Source organism: Penicillium cosmopolitanum (assembly GCF_028827165.1).
Source record: "Penicillium cosmopolitanum strain IBT 29677 chromosome Unknown utg000006l:49.0-5199605.0:1.0-5204138.0, whole genome shotgun sequence".
Lineage (NCBI taxonomy): Eukaryota > Fungi > Ascomycota > Eurotiomycetes > Eurotiales > Aspergillaceae > Penicillium > Penicillium cosmopolitanum.
Genome location: NW_026622676.1, coordinates 2,826,078 through 2,842,412, shown reverse-complemented (window position 1 = coordinate 2,842,412; position 16,335 = coordinate 2,826,078). Strand labels below are relative to the sequence as shown.

Below are 16,335 nucleotides of genomic sequence, written 5' to 3'. Positions count from 1 at the left end.
ACATCATGATGTCTTGAAGAAAGTCTGCCCCGGTCTTTGGACGCCCATGGTCTATTAGTATCATTCCTAATGTATGTTTATGCATAGTGCGAGTCATAGGCTCGTTCATTTTCATTTGAATAGCCAGAGCGACTCATGATATTCCAGCACTAGCACATCTTTCCTTTCCAAATATTGTAGAAACTTTAGTCACTGTTTATATATGTTTGACTATCCTAGGCGAAGCGTGAACCCGGCACCAGCCTCGCCCGAATCTCCACCGGGAGCACCTCCAAAAACACCAGCAAAGTCCAGCTCGGGTGCTTCCTGTCCCCGCTGCGGGGCGGCGGGCGTATGATGGCGCCGCCTCTTCTCCATTCCAGCCTTTGAGGGGAAAGTAGGAAACATCTCTTTCGGTTTCGGGCGCGGATCTTCCCTGAAATACGGATGGGCAAGACACTCTTGCGCAGACGGACGGGAGGCCGGATTGAGTGCCAAAAGGCCGGACAACAGATGCATACCGGCGTTGGTGAGGTAAGGGAATCGGGAACGAGGAAGAAGAGGCGGGTTGTTCCCGGACGAGGACGGTGTCGACGAGGGCGGGAGACGAAGGGATTTCGCATTTGGTAAGGAGCGGAAACCGGGCCAGGTTTGTGAATTGGGCGGGCCGGTTAATGTGAAGATTTTGGAAACTTGGTCCACTTCATTTTTGCCTTGCAGTAATGGTTCTTTCGTAAGGAGTTCGCCGAAGATACATCCGATGCTCCACATGTCGATTTCTGTTCCGTACTTGTCTGCGCCTAGTAGGAGCTCCGGCGCGCGATACCATAGCGTCACGACAAGCTGGGTTAATTTTGGTGGCGGGTCGCCGTAGTAGCGTGCCATTCCGAAGTCGGCAAGTTTGATCTCGCCGCGGTTGTTCATGAGGAGGTTGGAGGTTTTGAGGTCACGGTGCATGATCCATTTGGCGTGGAGGAATTCTAGTCCACCCACGACTTGCAAAAGTAGGGTCTTTGTTTCGGATGGGAGGAATGGCTCCCGCATTTCGTCTAGTAGGGTTTTGAGGTCGTGTTCGAAGAAGTCCATGACAAGGAATACACTGTTGAAATGAACTTGTTAGCCTTTGCTCGAGCTCAGTGCAGCTGATGGAGGGAAGAGGGAGAACCTACTCGTCCATCTTATTCCCCATGACCACCTCTCGAAGGTAAACCACATTCTGGTGCCGCGCCTCCAACAGTGTTTGAATTTCCCGCAGCCCAGTGACTGGGAACCCGTCCGGCGAGTTCTCGATCTTCAATTTCTTCAAGGCAACGATCTCCCCAGTTGTAATATCCTTCGCACGCGAAACCCATCCATAAGAGCCCTCTTCGATATGATTCAGTCGCTCAAAGTTATCAACGTGCCTGCAGGGTCCCCATTCGCGCACCGGAAACCTCAACAGGCTCGAGACCTTCTTCTGCTCCTCACTCCGTGCAACCTCCTCCGCCGATGAAATTCCGTCCGGGTCATTCGATAGTCGCCTCCGCTTCTTTGGAGGACCTGAGTCCCCATTGGCTGTTTGGGCGTCGTTGGCAGATTGTGCAGGCGCAGCTTGCTCGAGTTGGCGCTGTTTTTCCGCCTTGGCGCGTCGCTTCTCCTCCTTCTCGCGTTTGCGCTGGGCGATAATTGCGTCTGTCTCCGGGTCGTCGTCTGCCCAGCGCGATTTGGAGGCCGACATGGTGGGCGTTGGTTGAGAGGGGGTAGGTTGACTTTTAAAAGGGAGATTCGGAATGACGTTTCGGTTCTGGGGAAGAAACGGGCCGAAGAACAGCTCCGATTTGAAATCCAATTTCCGCCCCGCCCTTCCTGTCCCCGTCCAGCATTGCTCATTTTAGCGGTCCCTGATGATTTATGCTTCTTGACTTCTTCTCTTCTTTTGGCCCGCATATTGATCTGACATTCTTTGGTTATATTTACTCCTCCACGGCCTCTGCACCCCCATCCATTAACTAAAGCCTTCCTCCGGCATCGGTCTACTTCACCCCAACCCCCGCCATGATTGAGCCCTTCCAGGTGGGTTTGCTCAGATACAGAAGAGCTTGTATTGACAATGTGCGCTGACTGGAAATGATACTTAAGACTACCTTCGCGGTCCCAATGACCTGCGAGAGCTGTGTGAAGCACGTCTCCACCTCGTTGTATAAGTTGGACGGTATGATTGCCTCCCCCGCCGTGTCGCATATTGATTTTTGTTAATCACCGAGCTGACAAGAACCCTTCAATTTGAACAGGAATCAACAAGGTTGACGCAAACCTCAAAGAGCAACTGGTCTTCATCGAAGGCACCGCGCCACCGAGCTCCATCGTATCCGCAATCCAGGATACCGGCCGCGATGCCATTCTCCGCGGCAGTGGCACATCAAACAGTAAGCGCTACAACCATTCCCTTCTTCCCAGTCAAATTCTTCATGGATATATAAACTGATTGATTCTGATATAATAGGCTCCGCCGTCTGCATCCTCGAAACACACTCCAACAGCGTCTCCAATAAAGTCCGCGGCCTCGCCCGCATGGTGCAAGTCTCCCCGAACATGACGCTAGTCGACTTGACAATCAACGGCCTGGCACCAGGCAAATATCACGCCACGATTCGCGAAGCTGGCGATATTTCGCAGGGCGCGGCGTCGACGGGCGGTATCTGGGATGCCCTGAAGACCAAGGTTCTCGGCTCGGATGAGGCACAGAAGGAACCGCGTGGAGTCTTTGGCTCTGTAGACGTCGACCGGAAGGGTCGGGTAATGTCTTTTTGGACCAACCGGTGGCTATTTGGGAATTGATTGGTCGGAGTATGGTTGTTTCTGGTAGTAAGGAGGGACCGTTCAAGCGTGAGGATGAGAATACCTTGGTTGGTGTGATTGCGCGCAGTGCGGGGGTTTGGGATAATGATAAGATGGTGTGCTCTTGCTCTGGTAAGAATGTTTGGGAGGAGAGACAAGAGCAGGTTGGTCAGGGAATGGCGTAGAGTGTCTGGCGAGCTACTACTAAGTCAAGTGGATGATGAATTACGAGGTGAATGCTTGAAATACCCAGCATATACAGATTGGATGGTCAAATCGGTGATATGATGATATGATCTTCTATAAAATTTAAGTGCCAGATGGTATTATTTGCTATGATATTTTGAGTACAATTTGTACTCAATATCCGAGTCATTAGCTACCTGCCAGTGGGTGGCTGTCGAATGGTGAATCATGCCCGCTATATTGGCTGTCAGCCATGCAATCAACTCAGAAAGAAACCTTCCACGGTCGACAAGATTAAACTACTCTATACTAGTACTAGTAAAATGTACTATACACAGACCGGCTAGACGATGCATGCGTATGATCGACACAGGGCCGGCTGACGAATTAATCACCGAGTGGGGCAGATCGACTGAAAAGTTCTCGGTTTATCAGACTCCCCAGCTGGTCCATGTGTGCTACACAGTACCCCACGGAGTAGTATGGAGTACATATATGAGCTATCAAATTTCTGTAAAACCATCACCCCACATAAAATGACAGCTCAGAATTACTTGCATCGTTAGCAAAAGCAAAGCAAAAAGCAAAGTGGCGAACGTTCGGTCTAGACGTTTGTGACTAAGTCATCACGTGGAGTCAAAGGCATTTCCCACCCCCGCGACGTGCTCAACATCGAATCCACACGTTGGATCATGGCTTGGAGGAGCCCCTTCTGTCTCGATTCCTCATCTTGCTTCTGCTCGCAATGCTCGCCCCCAAATTTCCATTCACCAACACCCCACTACCGTCAGTCCCTCCCGTAGAAGAGGCCGCCCCCACATACTCGCCCGATCAGGTCCCCTCGTGCGGCGGCCATGGTATCTTGGAGATCCTCGAGGTAACCCGCTTCCTGGAGGCGCACGGGATTGAATGCTGCGTGGTGGGCGTTTCAGCTTTGATGTTCTACGGCGCCGGCCGTTCCCGAGATGTACGACCGTCTTCTTCTTCTTCTTCTTCTTCCTCCTTCTCTCCTCTTCCTTCAATCTTGTTTTCTGGATTGCAAGGCTGACAGGTGGAATTGCCAGGAATGGGATCTCTGCGTCCCCGACGACAAACTTCACGAGGCTGCAGCTCTTCTCGCATGTGGCTCTATCGCCGATAGACTTCACCCCGTTCCTCCGCTCCCTATCCAGCACCCTTCTTCGCTCAGCCATACCTACCACCGATTCAAAGGCAAAGGCATCCACTTCTACGTGATCCTTGTCCCCGCTCATGACGCCCATATTCCCTCCGGTCCCTTTCGCATCATGCGCAGCATGAATAACATCCCATATCCGACGCTGCAGGTCCTCATGCAGAGTTTCTTGGACACAAATGACGAGGTATCACTTTGCGACTGCATCGATGGGTCAAATGTCTCCGAGGAGTGGGGACGAAGGTATTTGGATTTAGAAGGTCCGAATGACCTGGAGTGGGCGAGCCGTATGAATCAAAGAGCCAAAGAGGCCGCCCAAGGAAGAGGCTGGCCATTTGTGCACTATTTCCCAACACAGAAAATCAACAGAAGAGAAAAGTGGGAATCAAGGGTGAGAAGCAAAACGGGACGACTCGAGTGGAAGACACCGGAATCCTTATTTGATACACGATTTCGCCTTAAGGGCTCTCCGGACCCATGGACCCAGAAGCTCATGTCTTGTTAGTAGTGATGTTACCATGAACTATAATGAAAGGTACAGATAAATAAAGCAGTAAATAAATAAATACATGAAATAATTATATTGATACTATGTGTGTGTGTGTACTATGCTACCCGAATTTAAACATTCATTATTGCGTAGGCCGATCAAAGACCCAAAAGGGACCTCATATTTTCAACCTGGTCCGGAAATGCACCATACGTCGTCGCATATTGCGTCCAAAAGTACCGCCGCTGTTCCACGTCGTAATAATCCCTAAATGTCGGGACCTGGGCGGCGTACTGAGTGAATAGGAATTCCAAGTCGAGAAAGTCTTTACTTCGTTGATCACCACGCCGGGAATATGCATTTAGTTTTGCATAGATCTGAAAGAAGAGGCTTAATACCAGGACGGGCGATCCCAAGGGAGTTGGCCTATATGGATTGATAGGCTCGCGCGATGACTGAAGATCTGAAGGTGTGCCCAAATTTCCTATGCATGTATACATATGTCAACACTTGCGTTCGGAGCTCAAGGAAGGTAGAGGTCAGATTTACCACTAATCACTATATCCATGCTGACAGCCAAGTCTGGAACTTGGGGAAATTCCCCGTCGAAACTCCGCCCGGTGTCAATAAAGATCTGGACCGATGTTCGGCCATGGGTAACTGGGTAATGGATTCTGGCACCGTGTTAAAATCTAAATCTGAGGTTGAAGTTCTGATGAAATCATGGTCTCTTGGTCGAGTCGAATCGAATCGAGTCGAGAAGCGAAATCATGCCGAGAGGGAGATGTGAGAAGGGGTCAGGGGAGAAAAGAGTTGTCAAAATACCGAGACTGCGCAGTCAAAACCTGCTTCAAATGGTCCATCGAGGTGGCTACCGTAATATCAATATCCTGTGTTCTGCGGCGTCCACCACGCAGGTAGACAGCCCATCCCCCGATGAAGGCGTAAGTGACCTGATTGGTCTCGAAGAGCCCCGCAATGAACCTAGCTGCGAGGCCCAGGTGCAGGAGGTCGGCCGTATTCGATGGGTAATAAAGCTCCGCGAAGCGGTCTGTGTTGTAGATTTCCGCCATCTTAGGGGAAGAGAGAATGATCGGATGGAAGCATCCGCTGGTCCCCAATGGTTATGGGGGCTCCCATCCTCTGGAGATCAGGAGTTGGCGGAGGAACTTGAAGGGGAGGGGCAGAAACAAGGGCGCAAGTGTGTTGATGAGTGATCCCTGTCGTGGGTTGGCGTGGGCGCCCGGATCGTGTGGCACACGTGACGGGTATGTCTAGCTACTAGGTATAGTAGAAGGGTGATCGTACGTTGATATAAGGGTTATACAGGCGAAAAATGTCATGATGGGCGAAACAAAATTGGCAATTTCCCCCGAATTACTATACGACCCGCTATGCTCCGAGGTGCCGCCGGCGTGTATCCGCTTGATCCGCCTAGGGGAAAGCTGAGGGGTGCACACAGTCACGATGTCGCGGGATTGAACTGATAGCGCGGTATAAAAAATATAGGACTACCACTGGCAGTATTGCTAGGACAATGTTGGGAAAGTCTGACAGCTGTGACATGTGTGACTAAGAATTTGAACGTCTAATTTTTCATGAATTGATCAAGTCGTTCTTGTCACTTGGGCTTGTACGACTATACGGACCTCGAGAGATGAAGATATGTTGAATGAGTGAAGGTATCGTCTATTTCCACTCGACTTTTTGAACATAGCTCTACAATAATTCGTTTTCCAAAGATCAATACGTACTTCAAAGTTCTCTTGAATTTTACCTTCACCCTTCATTATAGCCCAACCTTTTCTCAAAGATGGTTGGTGATAGATAGTAACGGAAGAGTACCGCACCAGTTGCGAAGCATCGAGAAACATCCGAATCAAAACTGCCGTTGCTTATAGTTGCCCCATCGAACCCTGTCACCGGTTAGAAGTGCGTCTTTGGGGCCCCGCGAATGTGGGGGTGGGAAACATCGCCAGTTTGGGCAGATCGTGGGGAAGCCAGAAGGCTGCCTGAGGGGCCGGCATCTTTAGCCTTGAGGAATTCCCAAGCCACGATCCAGCACTTAAAGAAACAAAAAAAAAACTACTTCTGCTCATTTCCAGATCCATTGTGATTTTCGCACTGTATTAGTAGTTCACAATGTCGGATCTTAGCAAACTCGCGACCTTCCCCTCTAAACCCCGCATATTCATCCTAACGGATATGCTGAACGAGCCCGATGACTCCCAATCCTTGGTCCGATACCTTCTATATGCCAATGAATTTGAGACTCGAGGGATTTGCGCAACAACGTCCACCTGGCTGCGCTCAAGCACTCACCCCGAAGAAATCCGTCGCATCATCACTGCCTATGGGAAGGTTGTTAAGAACCTCAACAACCATGTGAATCCAGACTTCCAATACCAAACAGCCGATGAGCTACTCAAACTAGTTACATCCGGACCAGCCGTAAGTTAGCGCGGCATTACTAGGCTAAGTTTGGAAGCTTTCGGAGAATATATCGCTAATAATAACTTGAACCAATCGACAGGTCTACGGCAAAAAAGCCCTTCGAGACTCGGAACCTCTGAGCAACGGCGCACAACGCCTTCTGTCTGCGCTGCAAGAGTCATCCGAGTTACTCTATGTTCCAGTATGGGGTGGCGTAAATACACTAGCCCAGGCACTGAAATATCTCGCTCAGACCTCATCTCCAAAAGAAGCGGCCATTGAGCGGGCCAAATTGCGAGTCTACACCATTTCAGACCAGGATAACTCGGGCCCGTGGATACGAGAAAAGTATCCAGACGTCTTCTACGTTGTTTCTGCGCACGGATGGAATCAATATGGCCAAGGAAGTTGGCTGGGGATGAACGGCGGTGCAGGTGACGGGCCCGATCCAACCAAAGTCCTCAATCCATGGCTGAAAGAGCATATCCAAGTCGGAGATTTCGGGGCTGAAGCCTATCCGTCTGTGAAATTTGGTATGGAGGGAGATACACCGTCTTTTCTGTGGCTTGTTCAGAATGGGCTCAACCACCGAGACCGCATTGATTGGGGTGGGTGGGGAGGCCGTTATACTCGACCACAGGCTGAGGTGGATTGGGACGACGGGATCGACATCAATCACTTCTACAATGCGAGTGATTTTGGAGTGCTAGGTGCAGACGGGAAACGGTATAGTGATCACAAGACGACGATCTGGCGATGGCGAGATGCAGTCCAGGATGATTTTGCAGCACGTATGCAGTGGACTTTAACCGATCGTTTCGCTGAAGCGGGACACCCTCCTATCGTGGATATAAATAGCCATGTTGGAGTGGATTCCCTGATTCTCCAAGTCAAACCGGGCGAGACGCATATTCTGGATGCTAGCGGCACTTACGACCCGGATCATGCCCATGCGGAGACTGGTCTGGACTATGCGTGGATGCTCTATGGAGACGTTAACGGCTTTCATTTCTTTGGGAAGGGGCCGAAAGTCAAAATTGAAGCCATAGATGATGACCCCGTGAGCCCACAGTTGGATGATAATGCGGCAGGCTTCTCTAGTCACATTCGAGGGCGCAAAGTGCGTGTTCTGGTGCCACCGATGGAGAAGAACCCTCAGACGGGGTTGATTACGCCGGACTTTCATGTCGTTCTACAGGTCACCAACTCAGCAGGGCCATATCCAATCCGAAGGTATAAGCGAGTCGTCTTTTCTTATGTAGACGACGGGTCGCCAGTGCCATTGGGGAAGATTCCTGATGGATTTGAGTAACTCGCAGTAGAGTGAGCGAGTGATCGTCACTGCCAATCAGCTTTTTTAGATAGACATCAGTAGCGTGCAATGGGATTTTCCTGGTCAGAAACTTGGTTCAGAAATTGATGATCGTCCTTATGGATCCAGTCGATTTGCTAAAAAGGGCAGGAGGGGTTCATACATTAGCGTCAGGGCCCTTAGGTGATGCTTCCCGGTCCTTAGATCGTAGCTCCCCTGCTAGTAATGAACATAATACTATAAAAATAGAGTTTTTCTGGGAATTCGGTTCAATTTGACGCCAGGACCCGACTCGAAAGATATGGGTTTGACGTTCATAGGTATTGACTCGAAAGGGACCAATGGAGGTTTTCTGGTAGCGAGTTGTCTAGTCAGATCTCTAAATAAAGCATTGTAAGCGCTGTGGCTCGTTCCTGGCCCCCAGTAGTATTTCCCAGCCACCAATAGTAAGTGCCCTTACTACGAAGCGCAGATTATGATCGGGAATAAGTTACCCAATCCCTGTTCAGGGACTTGTGAACTCGTTGGGCTTCATAGTTCCACTAGTGTGTTTTCCCCCCGCACAACATTCCCATGGTCCAAGTCCGTGAAAAAGCCCGTGCCAATCAATCGAGGGTTGCCAACGTCGGACCCCTGTTGTTAGTTGTTGGTCGGTCACTGCATGTACACAACTGCAAGTATAGTAGCTGCAAGTATCTGATAGCTACTCCGTAGTCAATAGTTGGCCAGTAACAGTTGACTTGGCGTTTGAGGACTCGGATGTGATAGAAGCACACGCTTCTGTCCCAGCACACTGGCACTTGCCATGCGTTGTGGTGCCACTTTTGTGCATGACAACCTCTCGCCCACTCACAGGCGCAGATGAGCCAAAATGGCATCCTTGGTCGCTGATTGCTGGAGAGGTGCAGAAATGCTGCAGGTGTAACGCAAGTTATTTTTGTCCCATCACGCCCTCAGCGCTTGGGAGCTTCCCCTGCCCCTCGGAAACCCCCTCTGCAGTTCTTTGCTTCTTTCTTTGCCCCTATTCCGACTTGAATTCCCATGGGGGGGGTCTTTTCTCAGCCTTCTCAGCCTTTCCAGTTCGTCGGGTCGGACGATAACACTGGCATCGACCATTTCCATCACTTCACCACTTCACCACTCCACCATCATCCCGCTCGCCGTGATCGGGGGCTTGGACCACAACCCCACAGATTGTCAGTCACACCGTATGTGACTCGGTCAACCACCGGTTTTTCTCGTGAGCTATTGGCATTGCGGGCATTGCGTGATTCTATAAATACGTTTTTGGTTCTTGTTGAATCGATTTCTTTCCCGGGTCCGGGTCTTCACGAGGGTGTTCCCGCCATCCCCGCCATTTCCATCTCGCTAGTACTCACCCCAATATCGCACTGATCTCACTCATCCCACTAAAGAACGAACCTCACCTTGCCACCATACCATTTTCCCGGCTCCGGTGCTTGGCGACTTTTTGGACCTGACTGGTCACATCTCCGCCAATTCGCTTCTATCATTTCCGACACCTATAATAGCCGGGAGTCTTCCCTGGATGCGACCCGAAGCCCCCTCTCCCCCTAGTCCGATCAACGTCATCCATCCTGGAAATAGACCGCTCTTGGATTGAGCGGGTGAGAACCCCTCCAATTCTTTAGCTTCTAGGGTCATCGTCGAGCCAAATTAAATGGTGAAGTCTTGGTAGCATGTCTCTCAAACAAGTAAGCAATCCGGTAATAAAGTTATCAGATCTCGCCACTGATGATGGACAATTCAGGAAATCGAGACATGGGTGCAGGCCCTTGATGCCTATGACAACCAAGAGTTCGAGGAGTCACTGCGCTTCTTTGACCAGATTGCCGACACTTCAAAAATTCTGTTTAATTGCGGCGTGATCTATGCGACTCTAGGTGAGCATGATAAAGCTGTATGTTTATGCCCAGGTGTAGCTGGAGAAAGTCCCATCTCGGAGGTTAAACTGACCCTCATCAGGTAGAATGCTATCAACGGGCGGTTGGTCTGGATCGATACTTGGCCATTGCCTATTTCCAACAAGGCGTGTCCAACTTCTTACTAGGAGACTTTGAGGAAGCATTGGCCAATTTCAATGACACCTTGTTGTATCTCCGGGGGAATACCTCCATTGATTATGAGCAATTAGGATTGAAATTCCGCCTTTTCTCATGCGAGGTATTGTTCAATCGGGGACTCTGCTATATCTACCTTCGACAGATGGAACCAGGCATGCAGGATCTCAAATTCGCAGCACAGGAGAAAGTCTCGCCGGATCACAATGTGATTGACGATGCAATCCACGAGAATGCAGATGTATACACCCCTCCCTCCCGGGTATCCCGAACTCGCCTTTTGTATAGACATCTGACTCAATAAATAGGGGTACACGGTATTCTCTATACCTGTAGGGGTTTTATACAGACCCAACGCGGCCAAGGTCAAAAATCTCAAGACGAAAGATTACCTCGGCAAAGCACGACTAGTCGCCGCATCAGATCGAAACCAAAGTGCAGACCACCAATGGAGGCCGATGGTCATTGACAAAGCAGCCCTAGAGGACCGCGAGGGAGTATCATGGGCAGCAACCAATCTAGTGCATAAAGGCATCACAAGTCGTACTCGTCAACATTCAGAACCCCCTCTCAACCGCAATGTATTCCCACCAACACCACCCCCAGACGACCGCTCCACTAGCAATGGATCTACAGCCCAAGGACCTTCACACACCCGATCATCCTCTCTTCGAAGTGCGAGACCACCTCGACTAGACCTCGAACGAACAGGCGCCAGTCTAGACCAGCAGCAACAGCAGCAACAGCAACAAGCAACACAACAGCCTCCACGAACAGAAAAACCACGAATCGGCACTACAAGAACAGCATCAGAGCCACGCGGCCCTTCAACACGCCATCAGAATATGCGCGGCTTCGGCCAAGATCCTAACCGCGCCTGGCCTCGCGAAACAAATCAACACCGCCGAAACCTCAGCGACACCAGCTTCCCAGAACCGCAATACCTCCAACCACAATACGGCCAGCCAGACCCCTACCACAGCAACAGCAACAATAATAACAACAACTTCGCCAGTCCGCAAAGTCTTTCAAGTTCAGGCTGGGGCCGCGGACCCAGATATCAACCCCCGCAATACATCGACGAAGAAGACGAATACGGCAGTGACGTGTGCGACGGCGAACCGCTCAAAGAAGGCGGATTCGAAATGGTAGTTGGCGCAGTAGTCCCCGGCGAGCCGGGATCGAGCACATCTCCGCACCAAAGACGAACGCGCTCTCCGGCGCGATACTCAAGACGAGCGAATTCGCGCAGACCTGAGGTGCGTCGGTTTCGGACGAAGGTGCATGCGCCGGATGATATTCGGTATATCATGATTGGGCCGACGGTGGAGTTTGCCGAGTTTGAAGCGAAGATTCGGGAGAAGTTTGGGTTTCAGTGTCCGCTTAAGATGAAGGTGCAGGATGATGGGGATATGATTACTATGGTGGATCAGGAGGATTTGGATCTTTTGCTTTCTTCTGCGAGGGAGGTTGCTAGGAGGGAGGGGAGTGAGATGGGGAAGATGGAGGTGAGTTAATTGGTAGTTTTACCTTGGCCTTGGTCAGGAGTATTGAGAACTGGACTCGTTGCTAATTGAAATACAGGTGTGGGTAGAAGAACGATCTATGATATGATTGATGTTGGGTTGAGGGATTGGGTTGTGCATTGGGCATTTTGGCATTTGTTTATAGCATTTTGATTTTGCTTATACCCTTTAGTTAGCATGAAAATTGGCAACTTACTTTACGAACAGTATACACTTATTATAATGTCCAGTCATACGCCAGCAAGTAGTAGTGGACAATGACAATGGGGGAAAGACTAGCTCAAACATACACGGTGGTGAGAAATCATAAAGCGTTACTATTAGAATTTTCAAACAAAAATTAAGCATAGCTAGATTGGATTTTAAACATTTCCAAAATGTAGGAATACATGACAACCCTCGTTGTTCTTCCCACTATCAATCTCGAATTCTATGGTACTAGCAAGGTAGTCCTCGGCAGCGAAACCGCCAGCGCAGCACTGACGTTGTTGACAGATCCGCTCCACCAACCTCAACTCAACTCAACTTCACACCTAACACCAACACACCCATCAACTCCATCACCCGCCAAAATGACCGACCTAACCCCAGCACTAAACACACTCCTATCCGCGAAAAAAGTACCCTCAATAACATCCACAACAAACTCCTCCCCAGCCGATGAATTCCTCAAAGAAGCGCATCGCATCGTCCGTCACCTCCCCCCTCCTCCAACCCATCCAACTTCCAGCTGACCACATATTGTGAACAATTACAGAATTCCCACATCGCCTCACTACTAAAATACCTAACCTCAATCCGACACGCATACCTCTCCACAAACACGCCCTCCCGCCGCAACCAAGCCCAACCACAACCACAACCCCATCAAGCTCAATCCCAATCAAACCTCACAGACCCAGAACGCGACGCAATAGACACATCAACAACCCTCCTCCTCCGAGACCTCTCATCATCAATAACAAACCTCTCCGACGCCGAAACCCTCCGCCAAAAAACAACCTCTCAACTCCAACACAAGAAATACGGACACAGCGCTGCAGGCGCGCTCCTCCTCCGCTGGGCTGCGAATGACCGCAATGGGGACAACAGCTCCTCCAAATCCGCGGAGCAAATTGAGGCGGAGGAGAGGGAGAAGACTCTCTCCTCGTTACGGGAGAGTGTTCTTTGGTTTTTGAGACGCGGGCTTGAGGGCGTTGCTAGTGTTCAGCGGGGGATGGTTGAGAAGAGGATTGAACGGGTTCTTGAGAGGGAGAAGAGTGTTTTGTACAAGGCTTCGGGTTCGAGGGGGGGTTGTGAGTGATCTGCAGGGTGGTGGTGGTGGTGCGGGTGGGAGGAGGGATGATTACAAGCATGACTACAGCTCTAGCTATGGTGCTGGGTCGGCTGTGACTGCGCCTGCGCCTGATGCGGCGGTGTTGAGCGAGGCTGATTCGAAGGAAATCGAGGGCCAGCTTTCTGCGGAACAGTTGCAGCTTTTTGCTGAGGAGAATGATTCCATGTTGAAGCATTATGAAGATACGCTTGGGAAAGTACAGTACGTTATGTCCAGGCCTGGCTCGTCTCGTTCTGCCACAGCGCATGATTGATTTGATTTGATTTGATCTCTAACAAATACATCGCAGGAACGCGGAAAGATCGCTCGTGGAAATCTCCTCTCTACAGGAAACGCTCGTCACGCATCTTACAACGCAGGGCGAATATATCTCGCAACTTGTTAGTGATGTTGATTTGACGGAGGAGAATATTGGACGCGGGAATCGTGAATTGAAGCGTGCGACTGAGCGGAAGAGTACGGCGCAGGCGGTGTTTTGGGGTACGGTTGGTTTGTGTACGTGGCTTGTTGTTTGGGATTTGATTTTCTAGATTTGATTGAGGGAGCGGGTTGGGTTTGGAGATGGGGTGTATTTTATAACATAGCGAGCGAGCGAGCGCATACCCAGTTATTCCAGAATCACAAATTACATCTTATTTAGGTCAAGGAGTCGATGAGGTGCGGATGAGTTTGACGAGTAAAACTTAAAGGGGATCCAATAGCAAAGGGCTAGGGCCAAGTAGTACTCTGTACTGTACAGATGCATTACTCTAGATAGTCTAGTCTACTGAAACAATCCGTATGATAATCACAATAAAGCCGAGCAGTGTATGAGATTCCGAGCCCGTAGATTTTAATTTACATGTGATGCACTCCCGGACCCACGCAGATCACGGATCACGGTAGGATAACGAAAAAGACAAGACGATTTTCCGATCACATGTGAGTAGATGAGAGGGAGAGGGAGATAGAGAGAAAGAAAAGAAAACGCTTTAGTGGTATCGCTCGCTGGCCTAGGAACTCTCGCGCACGACGCTGTCGACAGCCTCGGCGAAATAATCCAGGTTATTCGTGTTCAGGCCGGCCATGGAGATACGGCCGTTCTTAGTCTGTACAAAAGAGTATTTGTTAGTAACCCATAGGGAAAATTGAATTTAGAGCCAGGTAGGAACAGAACGGAACATACCATGTAGACGTGCCACTTCTCGCGCAAAGTCTTAACCTGAGCCTCGGAGAGCCCGGTGAAACTGAACATGCCAATCTGGGTGGTAATGTGGTCCCATGAGCCGGGGGTACCGCGGGCCTCGAGACGATCACGCAGACCACGGCGCATCTCCAGAATACGACCGCTCATAGTCCGCAGATCATCCTCCCACTCCTTGAAGAGAACGGGATCATTCAGAACGCGGCTGGCAATGCGGGCGCCGTACGCGGGCGGGTTGGAAATCTCCGAGCGCTGCAGGATAGCCAGTTGGCTAGCGATGTGGGAATTGGCGGTGGCGGCGTCGGCGCCGGGAGCAGAGACGAAGTGGAAGGCACCCGTGCGCTCACCGTACAGACCGAAGTTCTTGGCGAAGGACTGCGCGACGCATAGCTCGAAGCCCTGCTCGATGAAGTAGCGGATCGCCCAGGAGTCGCGGACCAGATCGCCCGAGGCGAAGCCCTGGTAAGCGGTGTCGAAGAAGGGGAAGTGCGAGCGCTCGCACATCACCGTGGCGATCTCGCGCCACTGGTCCTGCGAGGGGTCGACGCCGGTTGGGTTGTGTGCGCAGGCGTGCAGGAGGATGATGGAGCCAGCCGGCGCTGCCCGCAGCGCTTGGAGCATGCCATCGAAGTCAAGACCCTTGGTTTCCTTGGAGAAGTAGGGGTAGTTGGCGAGGTTGAGGCCGACGTTTGTGAAGATCTGGTTGTGATTGGCCCAGGTTGGGTTGGAGAGGTAGATGGTGGGCTTTTGGGGGTGGAATTTGGACAGGAAAAGACCACCCAGGTGGACGGCGCCGGTTCCCGAGATGGTTTGCAGAGAGCAGATCTGTTTGATGCGGGTGAGTTGTTAGCTCTGTGTTGGTGGGGTGTAGCTTCAATACGCGTATGGAAGGTCGAATTGGATTGGAGGGATTTGCAATTCGGGTCTACATACCCGTTTCTCTCGGATGGCTGCGCTGTCGGATCCGACGATGAGCTTCTGGGCGGCGGAAGTGAAATCGGCCAGGCCACCGATTGAGAGGTATTCGTGGTTCAAGGAGGGGTCGTTGTGAATAGCATCATCGGCCTAGGGGAGTTGGTGTTAGTACCAGTATGACTAGGTGGGATGGTGGTGACGCAAGGGTGGAGCAGTCATCACAAGTATACTGCTATCCTGCTCAGGGAGAACTCACCTTCTTGACAACGGGCAAGATCCAGGGCTTTGCGTTATTATCACGGTAGGCACCAATTCCCAGATCAACTTTCTTATCGGAAGGATCCTCGCGGTAAGCCTTCATCAAACCGAAAAGAGGATCTTCGGGGGCGGCAGCGACGGTAGCCGCAGTGAAAACAGAGGGATTGGAGGCACCCATGATGTGTGTGGATAAAGAAGAAAGTCGTTCACGAGCGGAGGAGAGGAAGGAAGGAGGAGGAGGAGGGTTTTGTTGGACCATTCTGATTAATCACCGGATTGCCTGACGCGGGTGGTACCTGATGTGACTGGGCTGTTTTCCCCGGTTTTCTGCTTGCGTTCACCGGATGAGGAGGAATGGAGGAATGAGGGGGTGGAGTGCTTGGAGTGCGCGGTTAATTTGGGCGGTTATGATAAATAGTAATAATATGGTTAGGAAATATTGGGGTAATGGAGGAAAGAGAGAAAGAAAGAAGTTATTCAGATTCTATGGAGTTCATATTCTTTTATTCTTATCGTCAACACCTGCTTGTTCCTCGGCCTGCTGAGCCGAGGGAATACCTGCCTCTGCCTGTCACCGGGCATTGTATTATTAGCATTATTATCATGAGACCGCCTTCGCCTTCACATGCACATCTCCTGATACTT

General features: G+C 50.7%; 7 protein-coding genes across 7 annotated transcripts; 4 read left to right on the top strand and 3 right to left on the bottom strand.

The window, feature by feature from the left end:
* Window positions 1-210: 210 nt before the first annotated feature.
* Window positions 211-1,696, bottom strand: N7509_005584 (CDC2/CDK family serine/threonine-protein kinase; the record flags this gene model as incomplete). Its single annotated transcript, XM_056630221.1, has 2 exons — window positions 211-1,078; window positions 1,149-1,696. 2 exons carry the CDS (start codon window positions 1,694-1,696, stop codon window positions 211-213), a joined length of 1,416 nt encoding a protein of 471 aa, XP_056489523.1.
* A 419-nt stretch (window positions 1,697-2,115) lies between these two features.
* Window positions 2,116-2,981, top strand: N7509_005583 (copper chaperone CCS1; the record flags this gene model as incomplete). The annotated part of the gene is made up of 4 exons (XM_056630220.1): window positions 2,116-2,170; window positions 2,250-2,384; window positions 2,462-2,754; window positions 2,829-2,981. 4 exons carry the CDS (start codon window positions 2,116-2,118, stop codon window positions 2,979-2,981), a joined length of 636 nt encoding a protein of 211 aa, XP_056489522.1.
* Window positions 2,982-3,727: 746 nt separating this feature from the next.
* Window positions 3,728-4,661, top strand: N7509_005582 (uncharacterized protein; the record flags this gene model as incomplete). The annotated part of the gene is made up of 2 exons (XM_056630219.1): window positions 3,728-3,949; window positions 4,047-4,661. 2 exons carry the CDS (start codon window positions 3,728-3,730, stop codon window positions 4,659-4,661), a joined length of 837 nt encoding a protein of 278 aa, XP_056489521.1.
* A 143-nt stretch (window positions 4,662-4,804) lies between these two features.
* Window positions 4,805-5,719, bottom strand: N7509_005581 (uncharacterized protein; the record flags this gene model as incomplete). Its single annotated transcript, XM_056630218.1, has 3 exons — window positions 4,805-5,130; window positions 5,196-5,320; window positions 5,472-5,719. 3 exons carry the CDS (start codon window positions 5,717-5,719, stop codon window positions 4,805-4,807), a joined length of 699 nt encoding a protein of 232 aa, XP_056489520.1.
* Window positions 5,720-6,788: 1,069 nt separating this feature from the next.
* On the top strand, window positions 6,789-8,391 carry N7509_005580 (DUF1593 domain-containing protein; the record flags this gene model as incomplete). The annotated part of the gene is made up of 2 exons (XM_056630217.1): window positions 6,789-7,097; window positions 7,180-8,391. 2 exons carry the CDS (start codon window positions 6,789-6,791, stop codon window positions 8,389-8,391), a joined length of 1,521 nt encoding a protein of 506 aa, XP_056489519.1.
* Window positions 8,392-10,091: 1,700 nt separating this feature from the next.
* Window positions 10,092-12,086, top strand: N7509_005579 (putative PB1 domain protein; the record flags this gene model as incomplete). Its single annotated transcript, XM_056630216.1, has 5 exons — window positions 10,092-10,106; window positions 10,163-10,312; window positions 10,378-10,713; window positions 10,781-11,980; window positions 12,057-12,086. The coding sequence occupies 5 exons, from the start codon at window positions 10,092-10,094 to the stop codon at window positions 12,084-12,086; spliced, it is 1,731 nt and encodes a 576-aa protein (XP_056489518.1).
* A 2,240-nt stretch (window positions 12,087-14,326) lies between these two features.
* Window positions 14,327-15,949, bottom strand: N7509_005578 (aspartate aminotransferase; the record flags this gene model as incomplete). The annotated part of the gene is made up of 4 exons (XM_056630215.1): window positions 14,327-14,422; window positions 14,500-15,342; window positions 15,451-15,582; window positions 15,689-15,949. The coding sequence occupies 4 exons, from the start codon at window positions 15,947-15,949 to the stop codon at window positions 14,327-14,329; spliced, it is 1,332 nt and encodes a 443-aa protein (XP_056489517.1).
* Window positions 15,950-16,335: the final 386 nt, after the last annotated feature.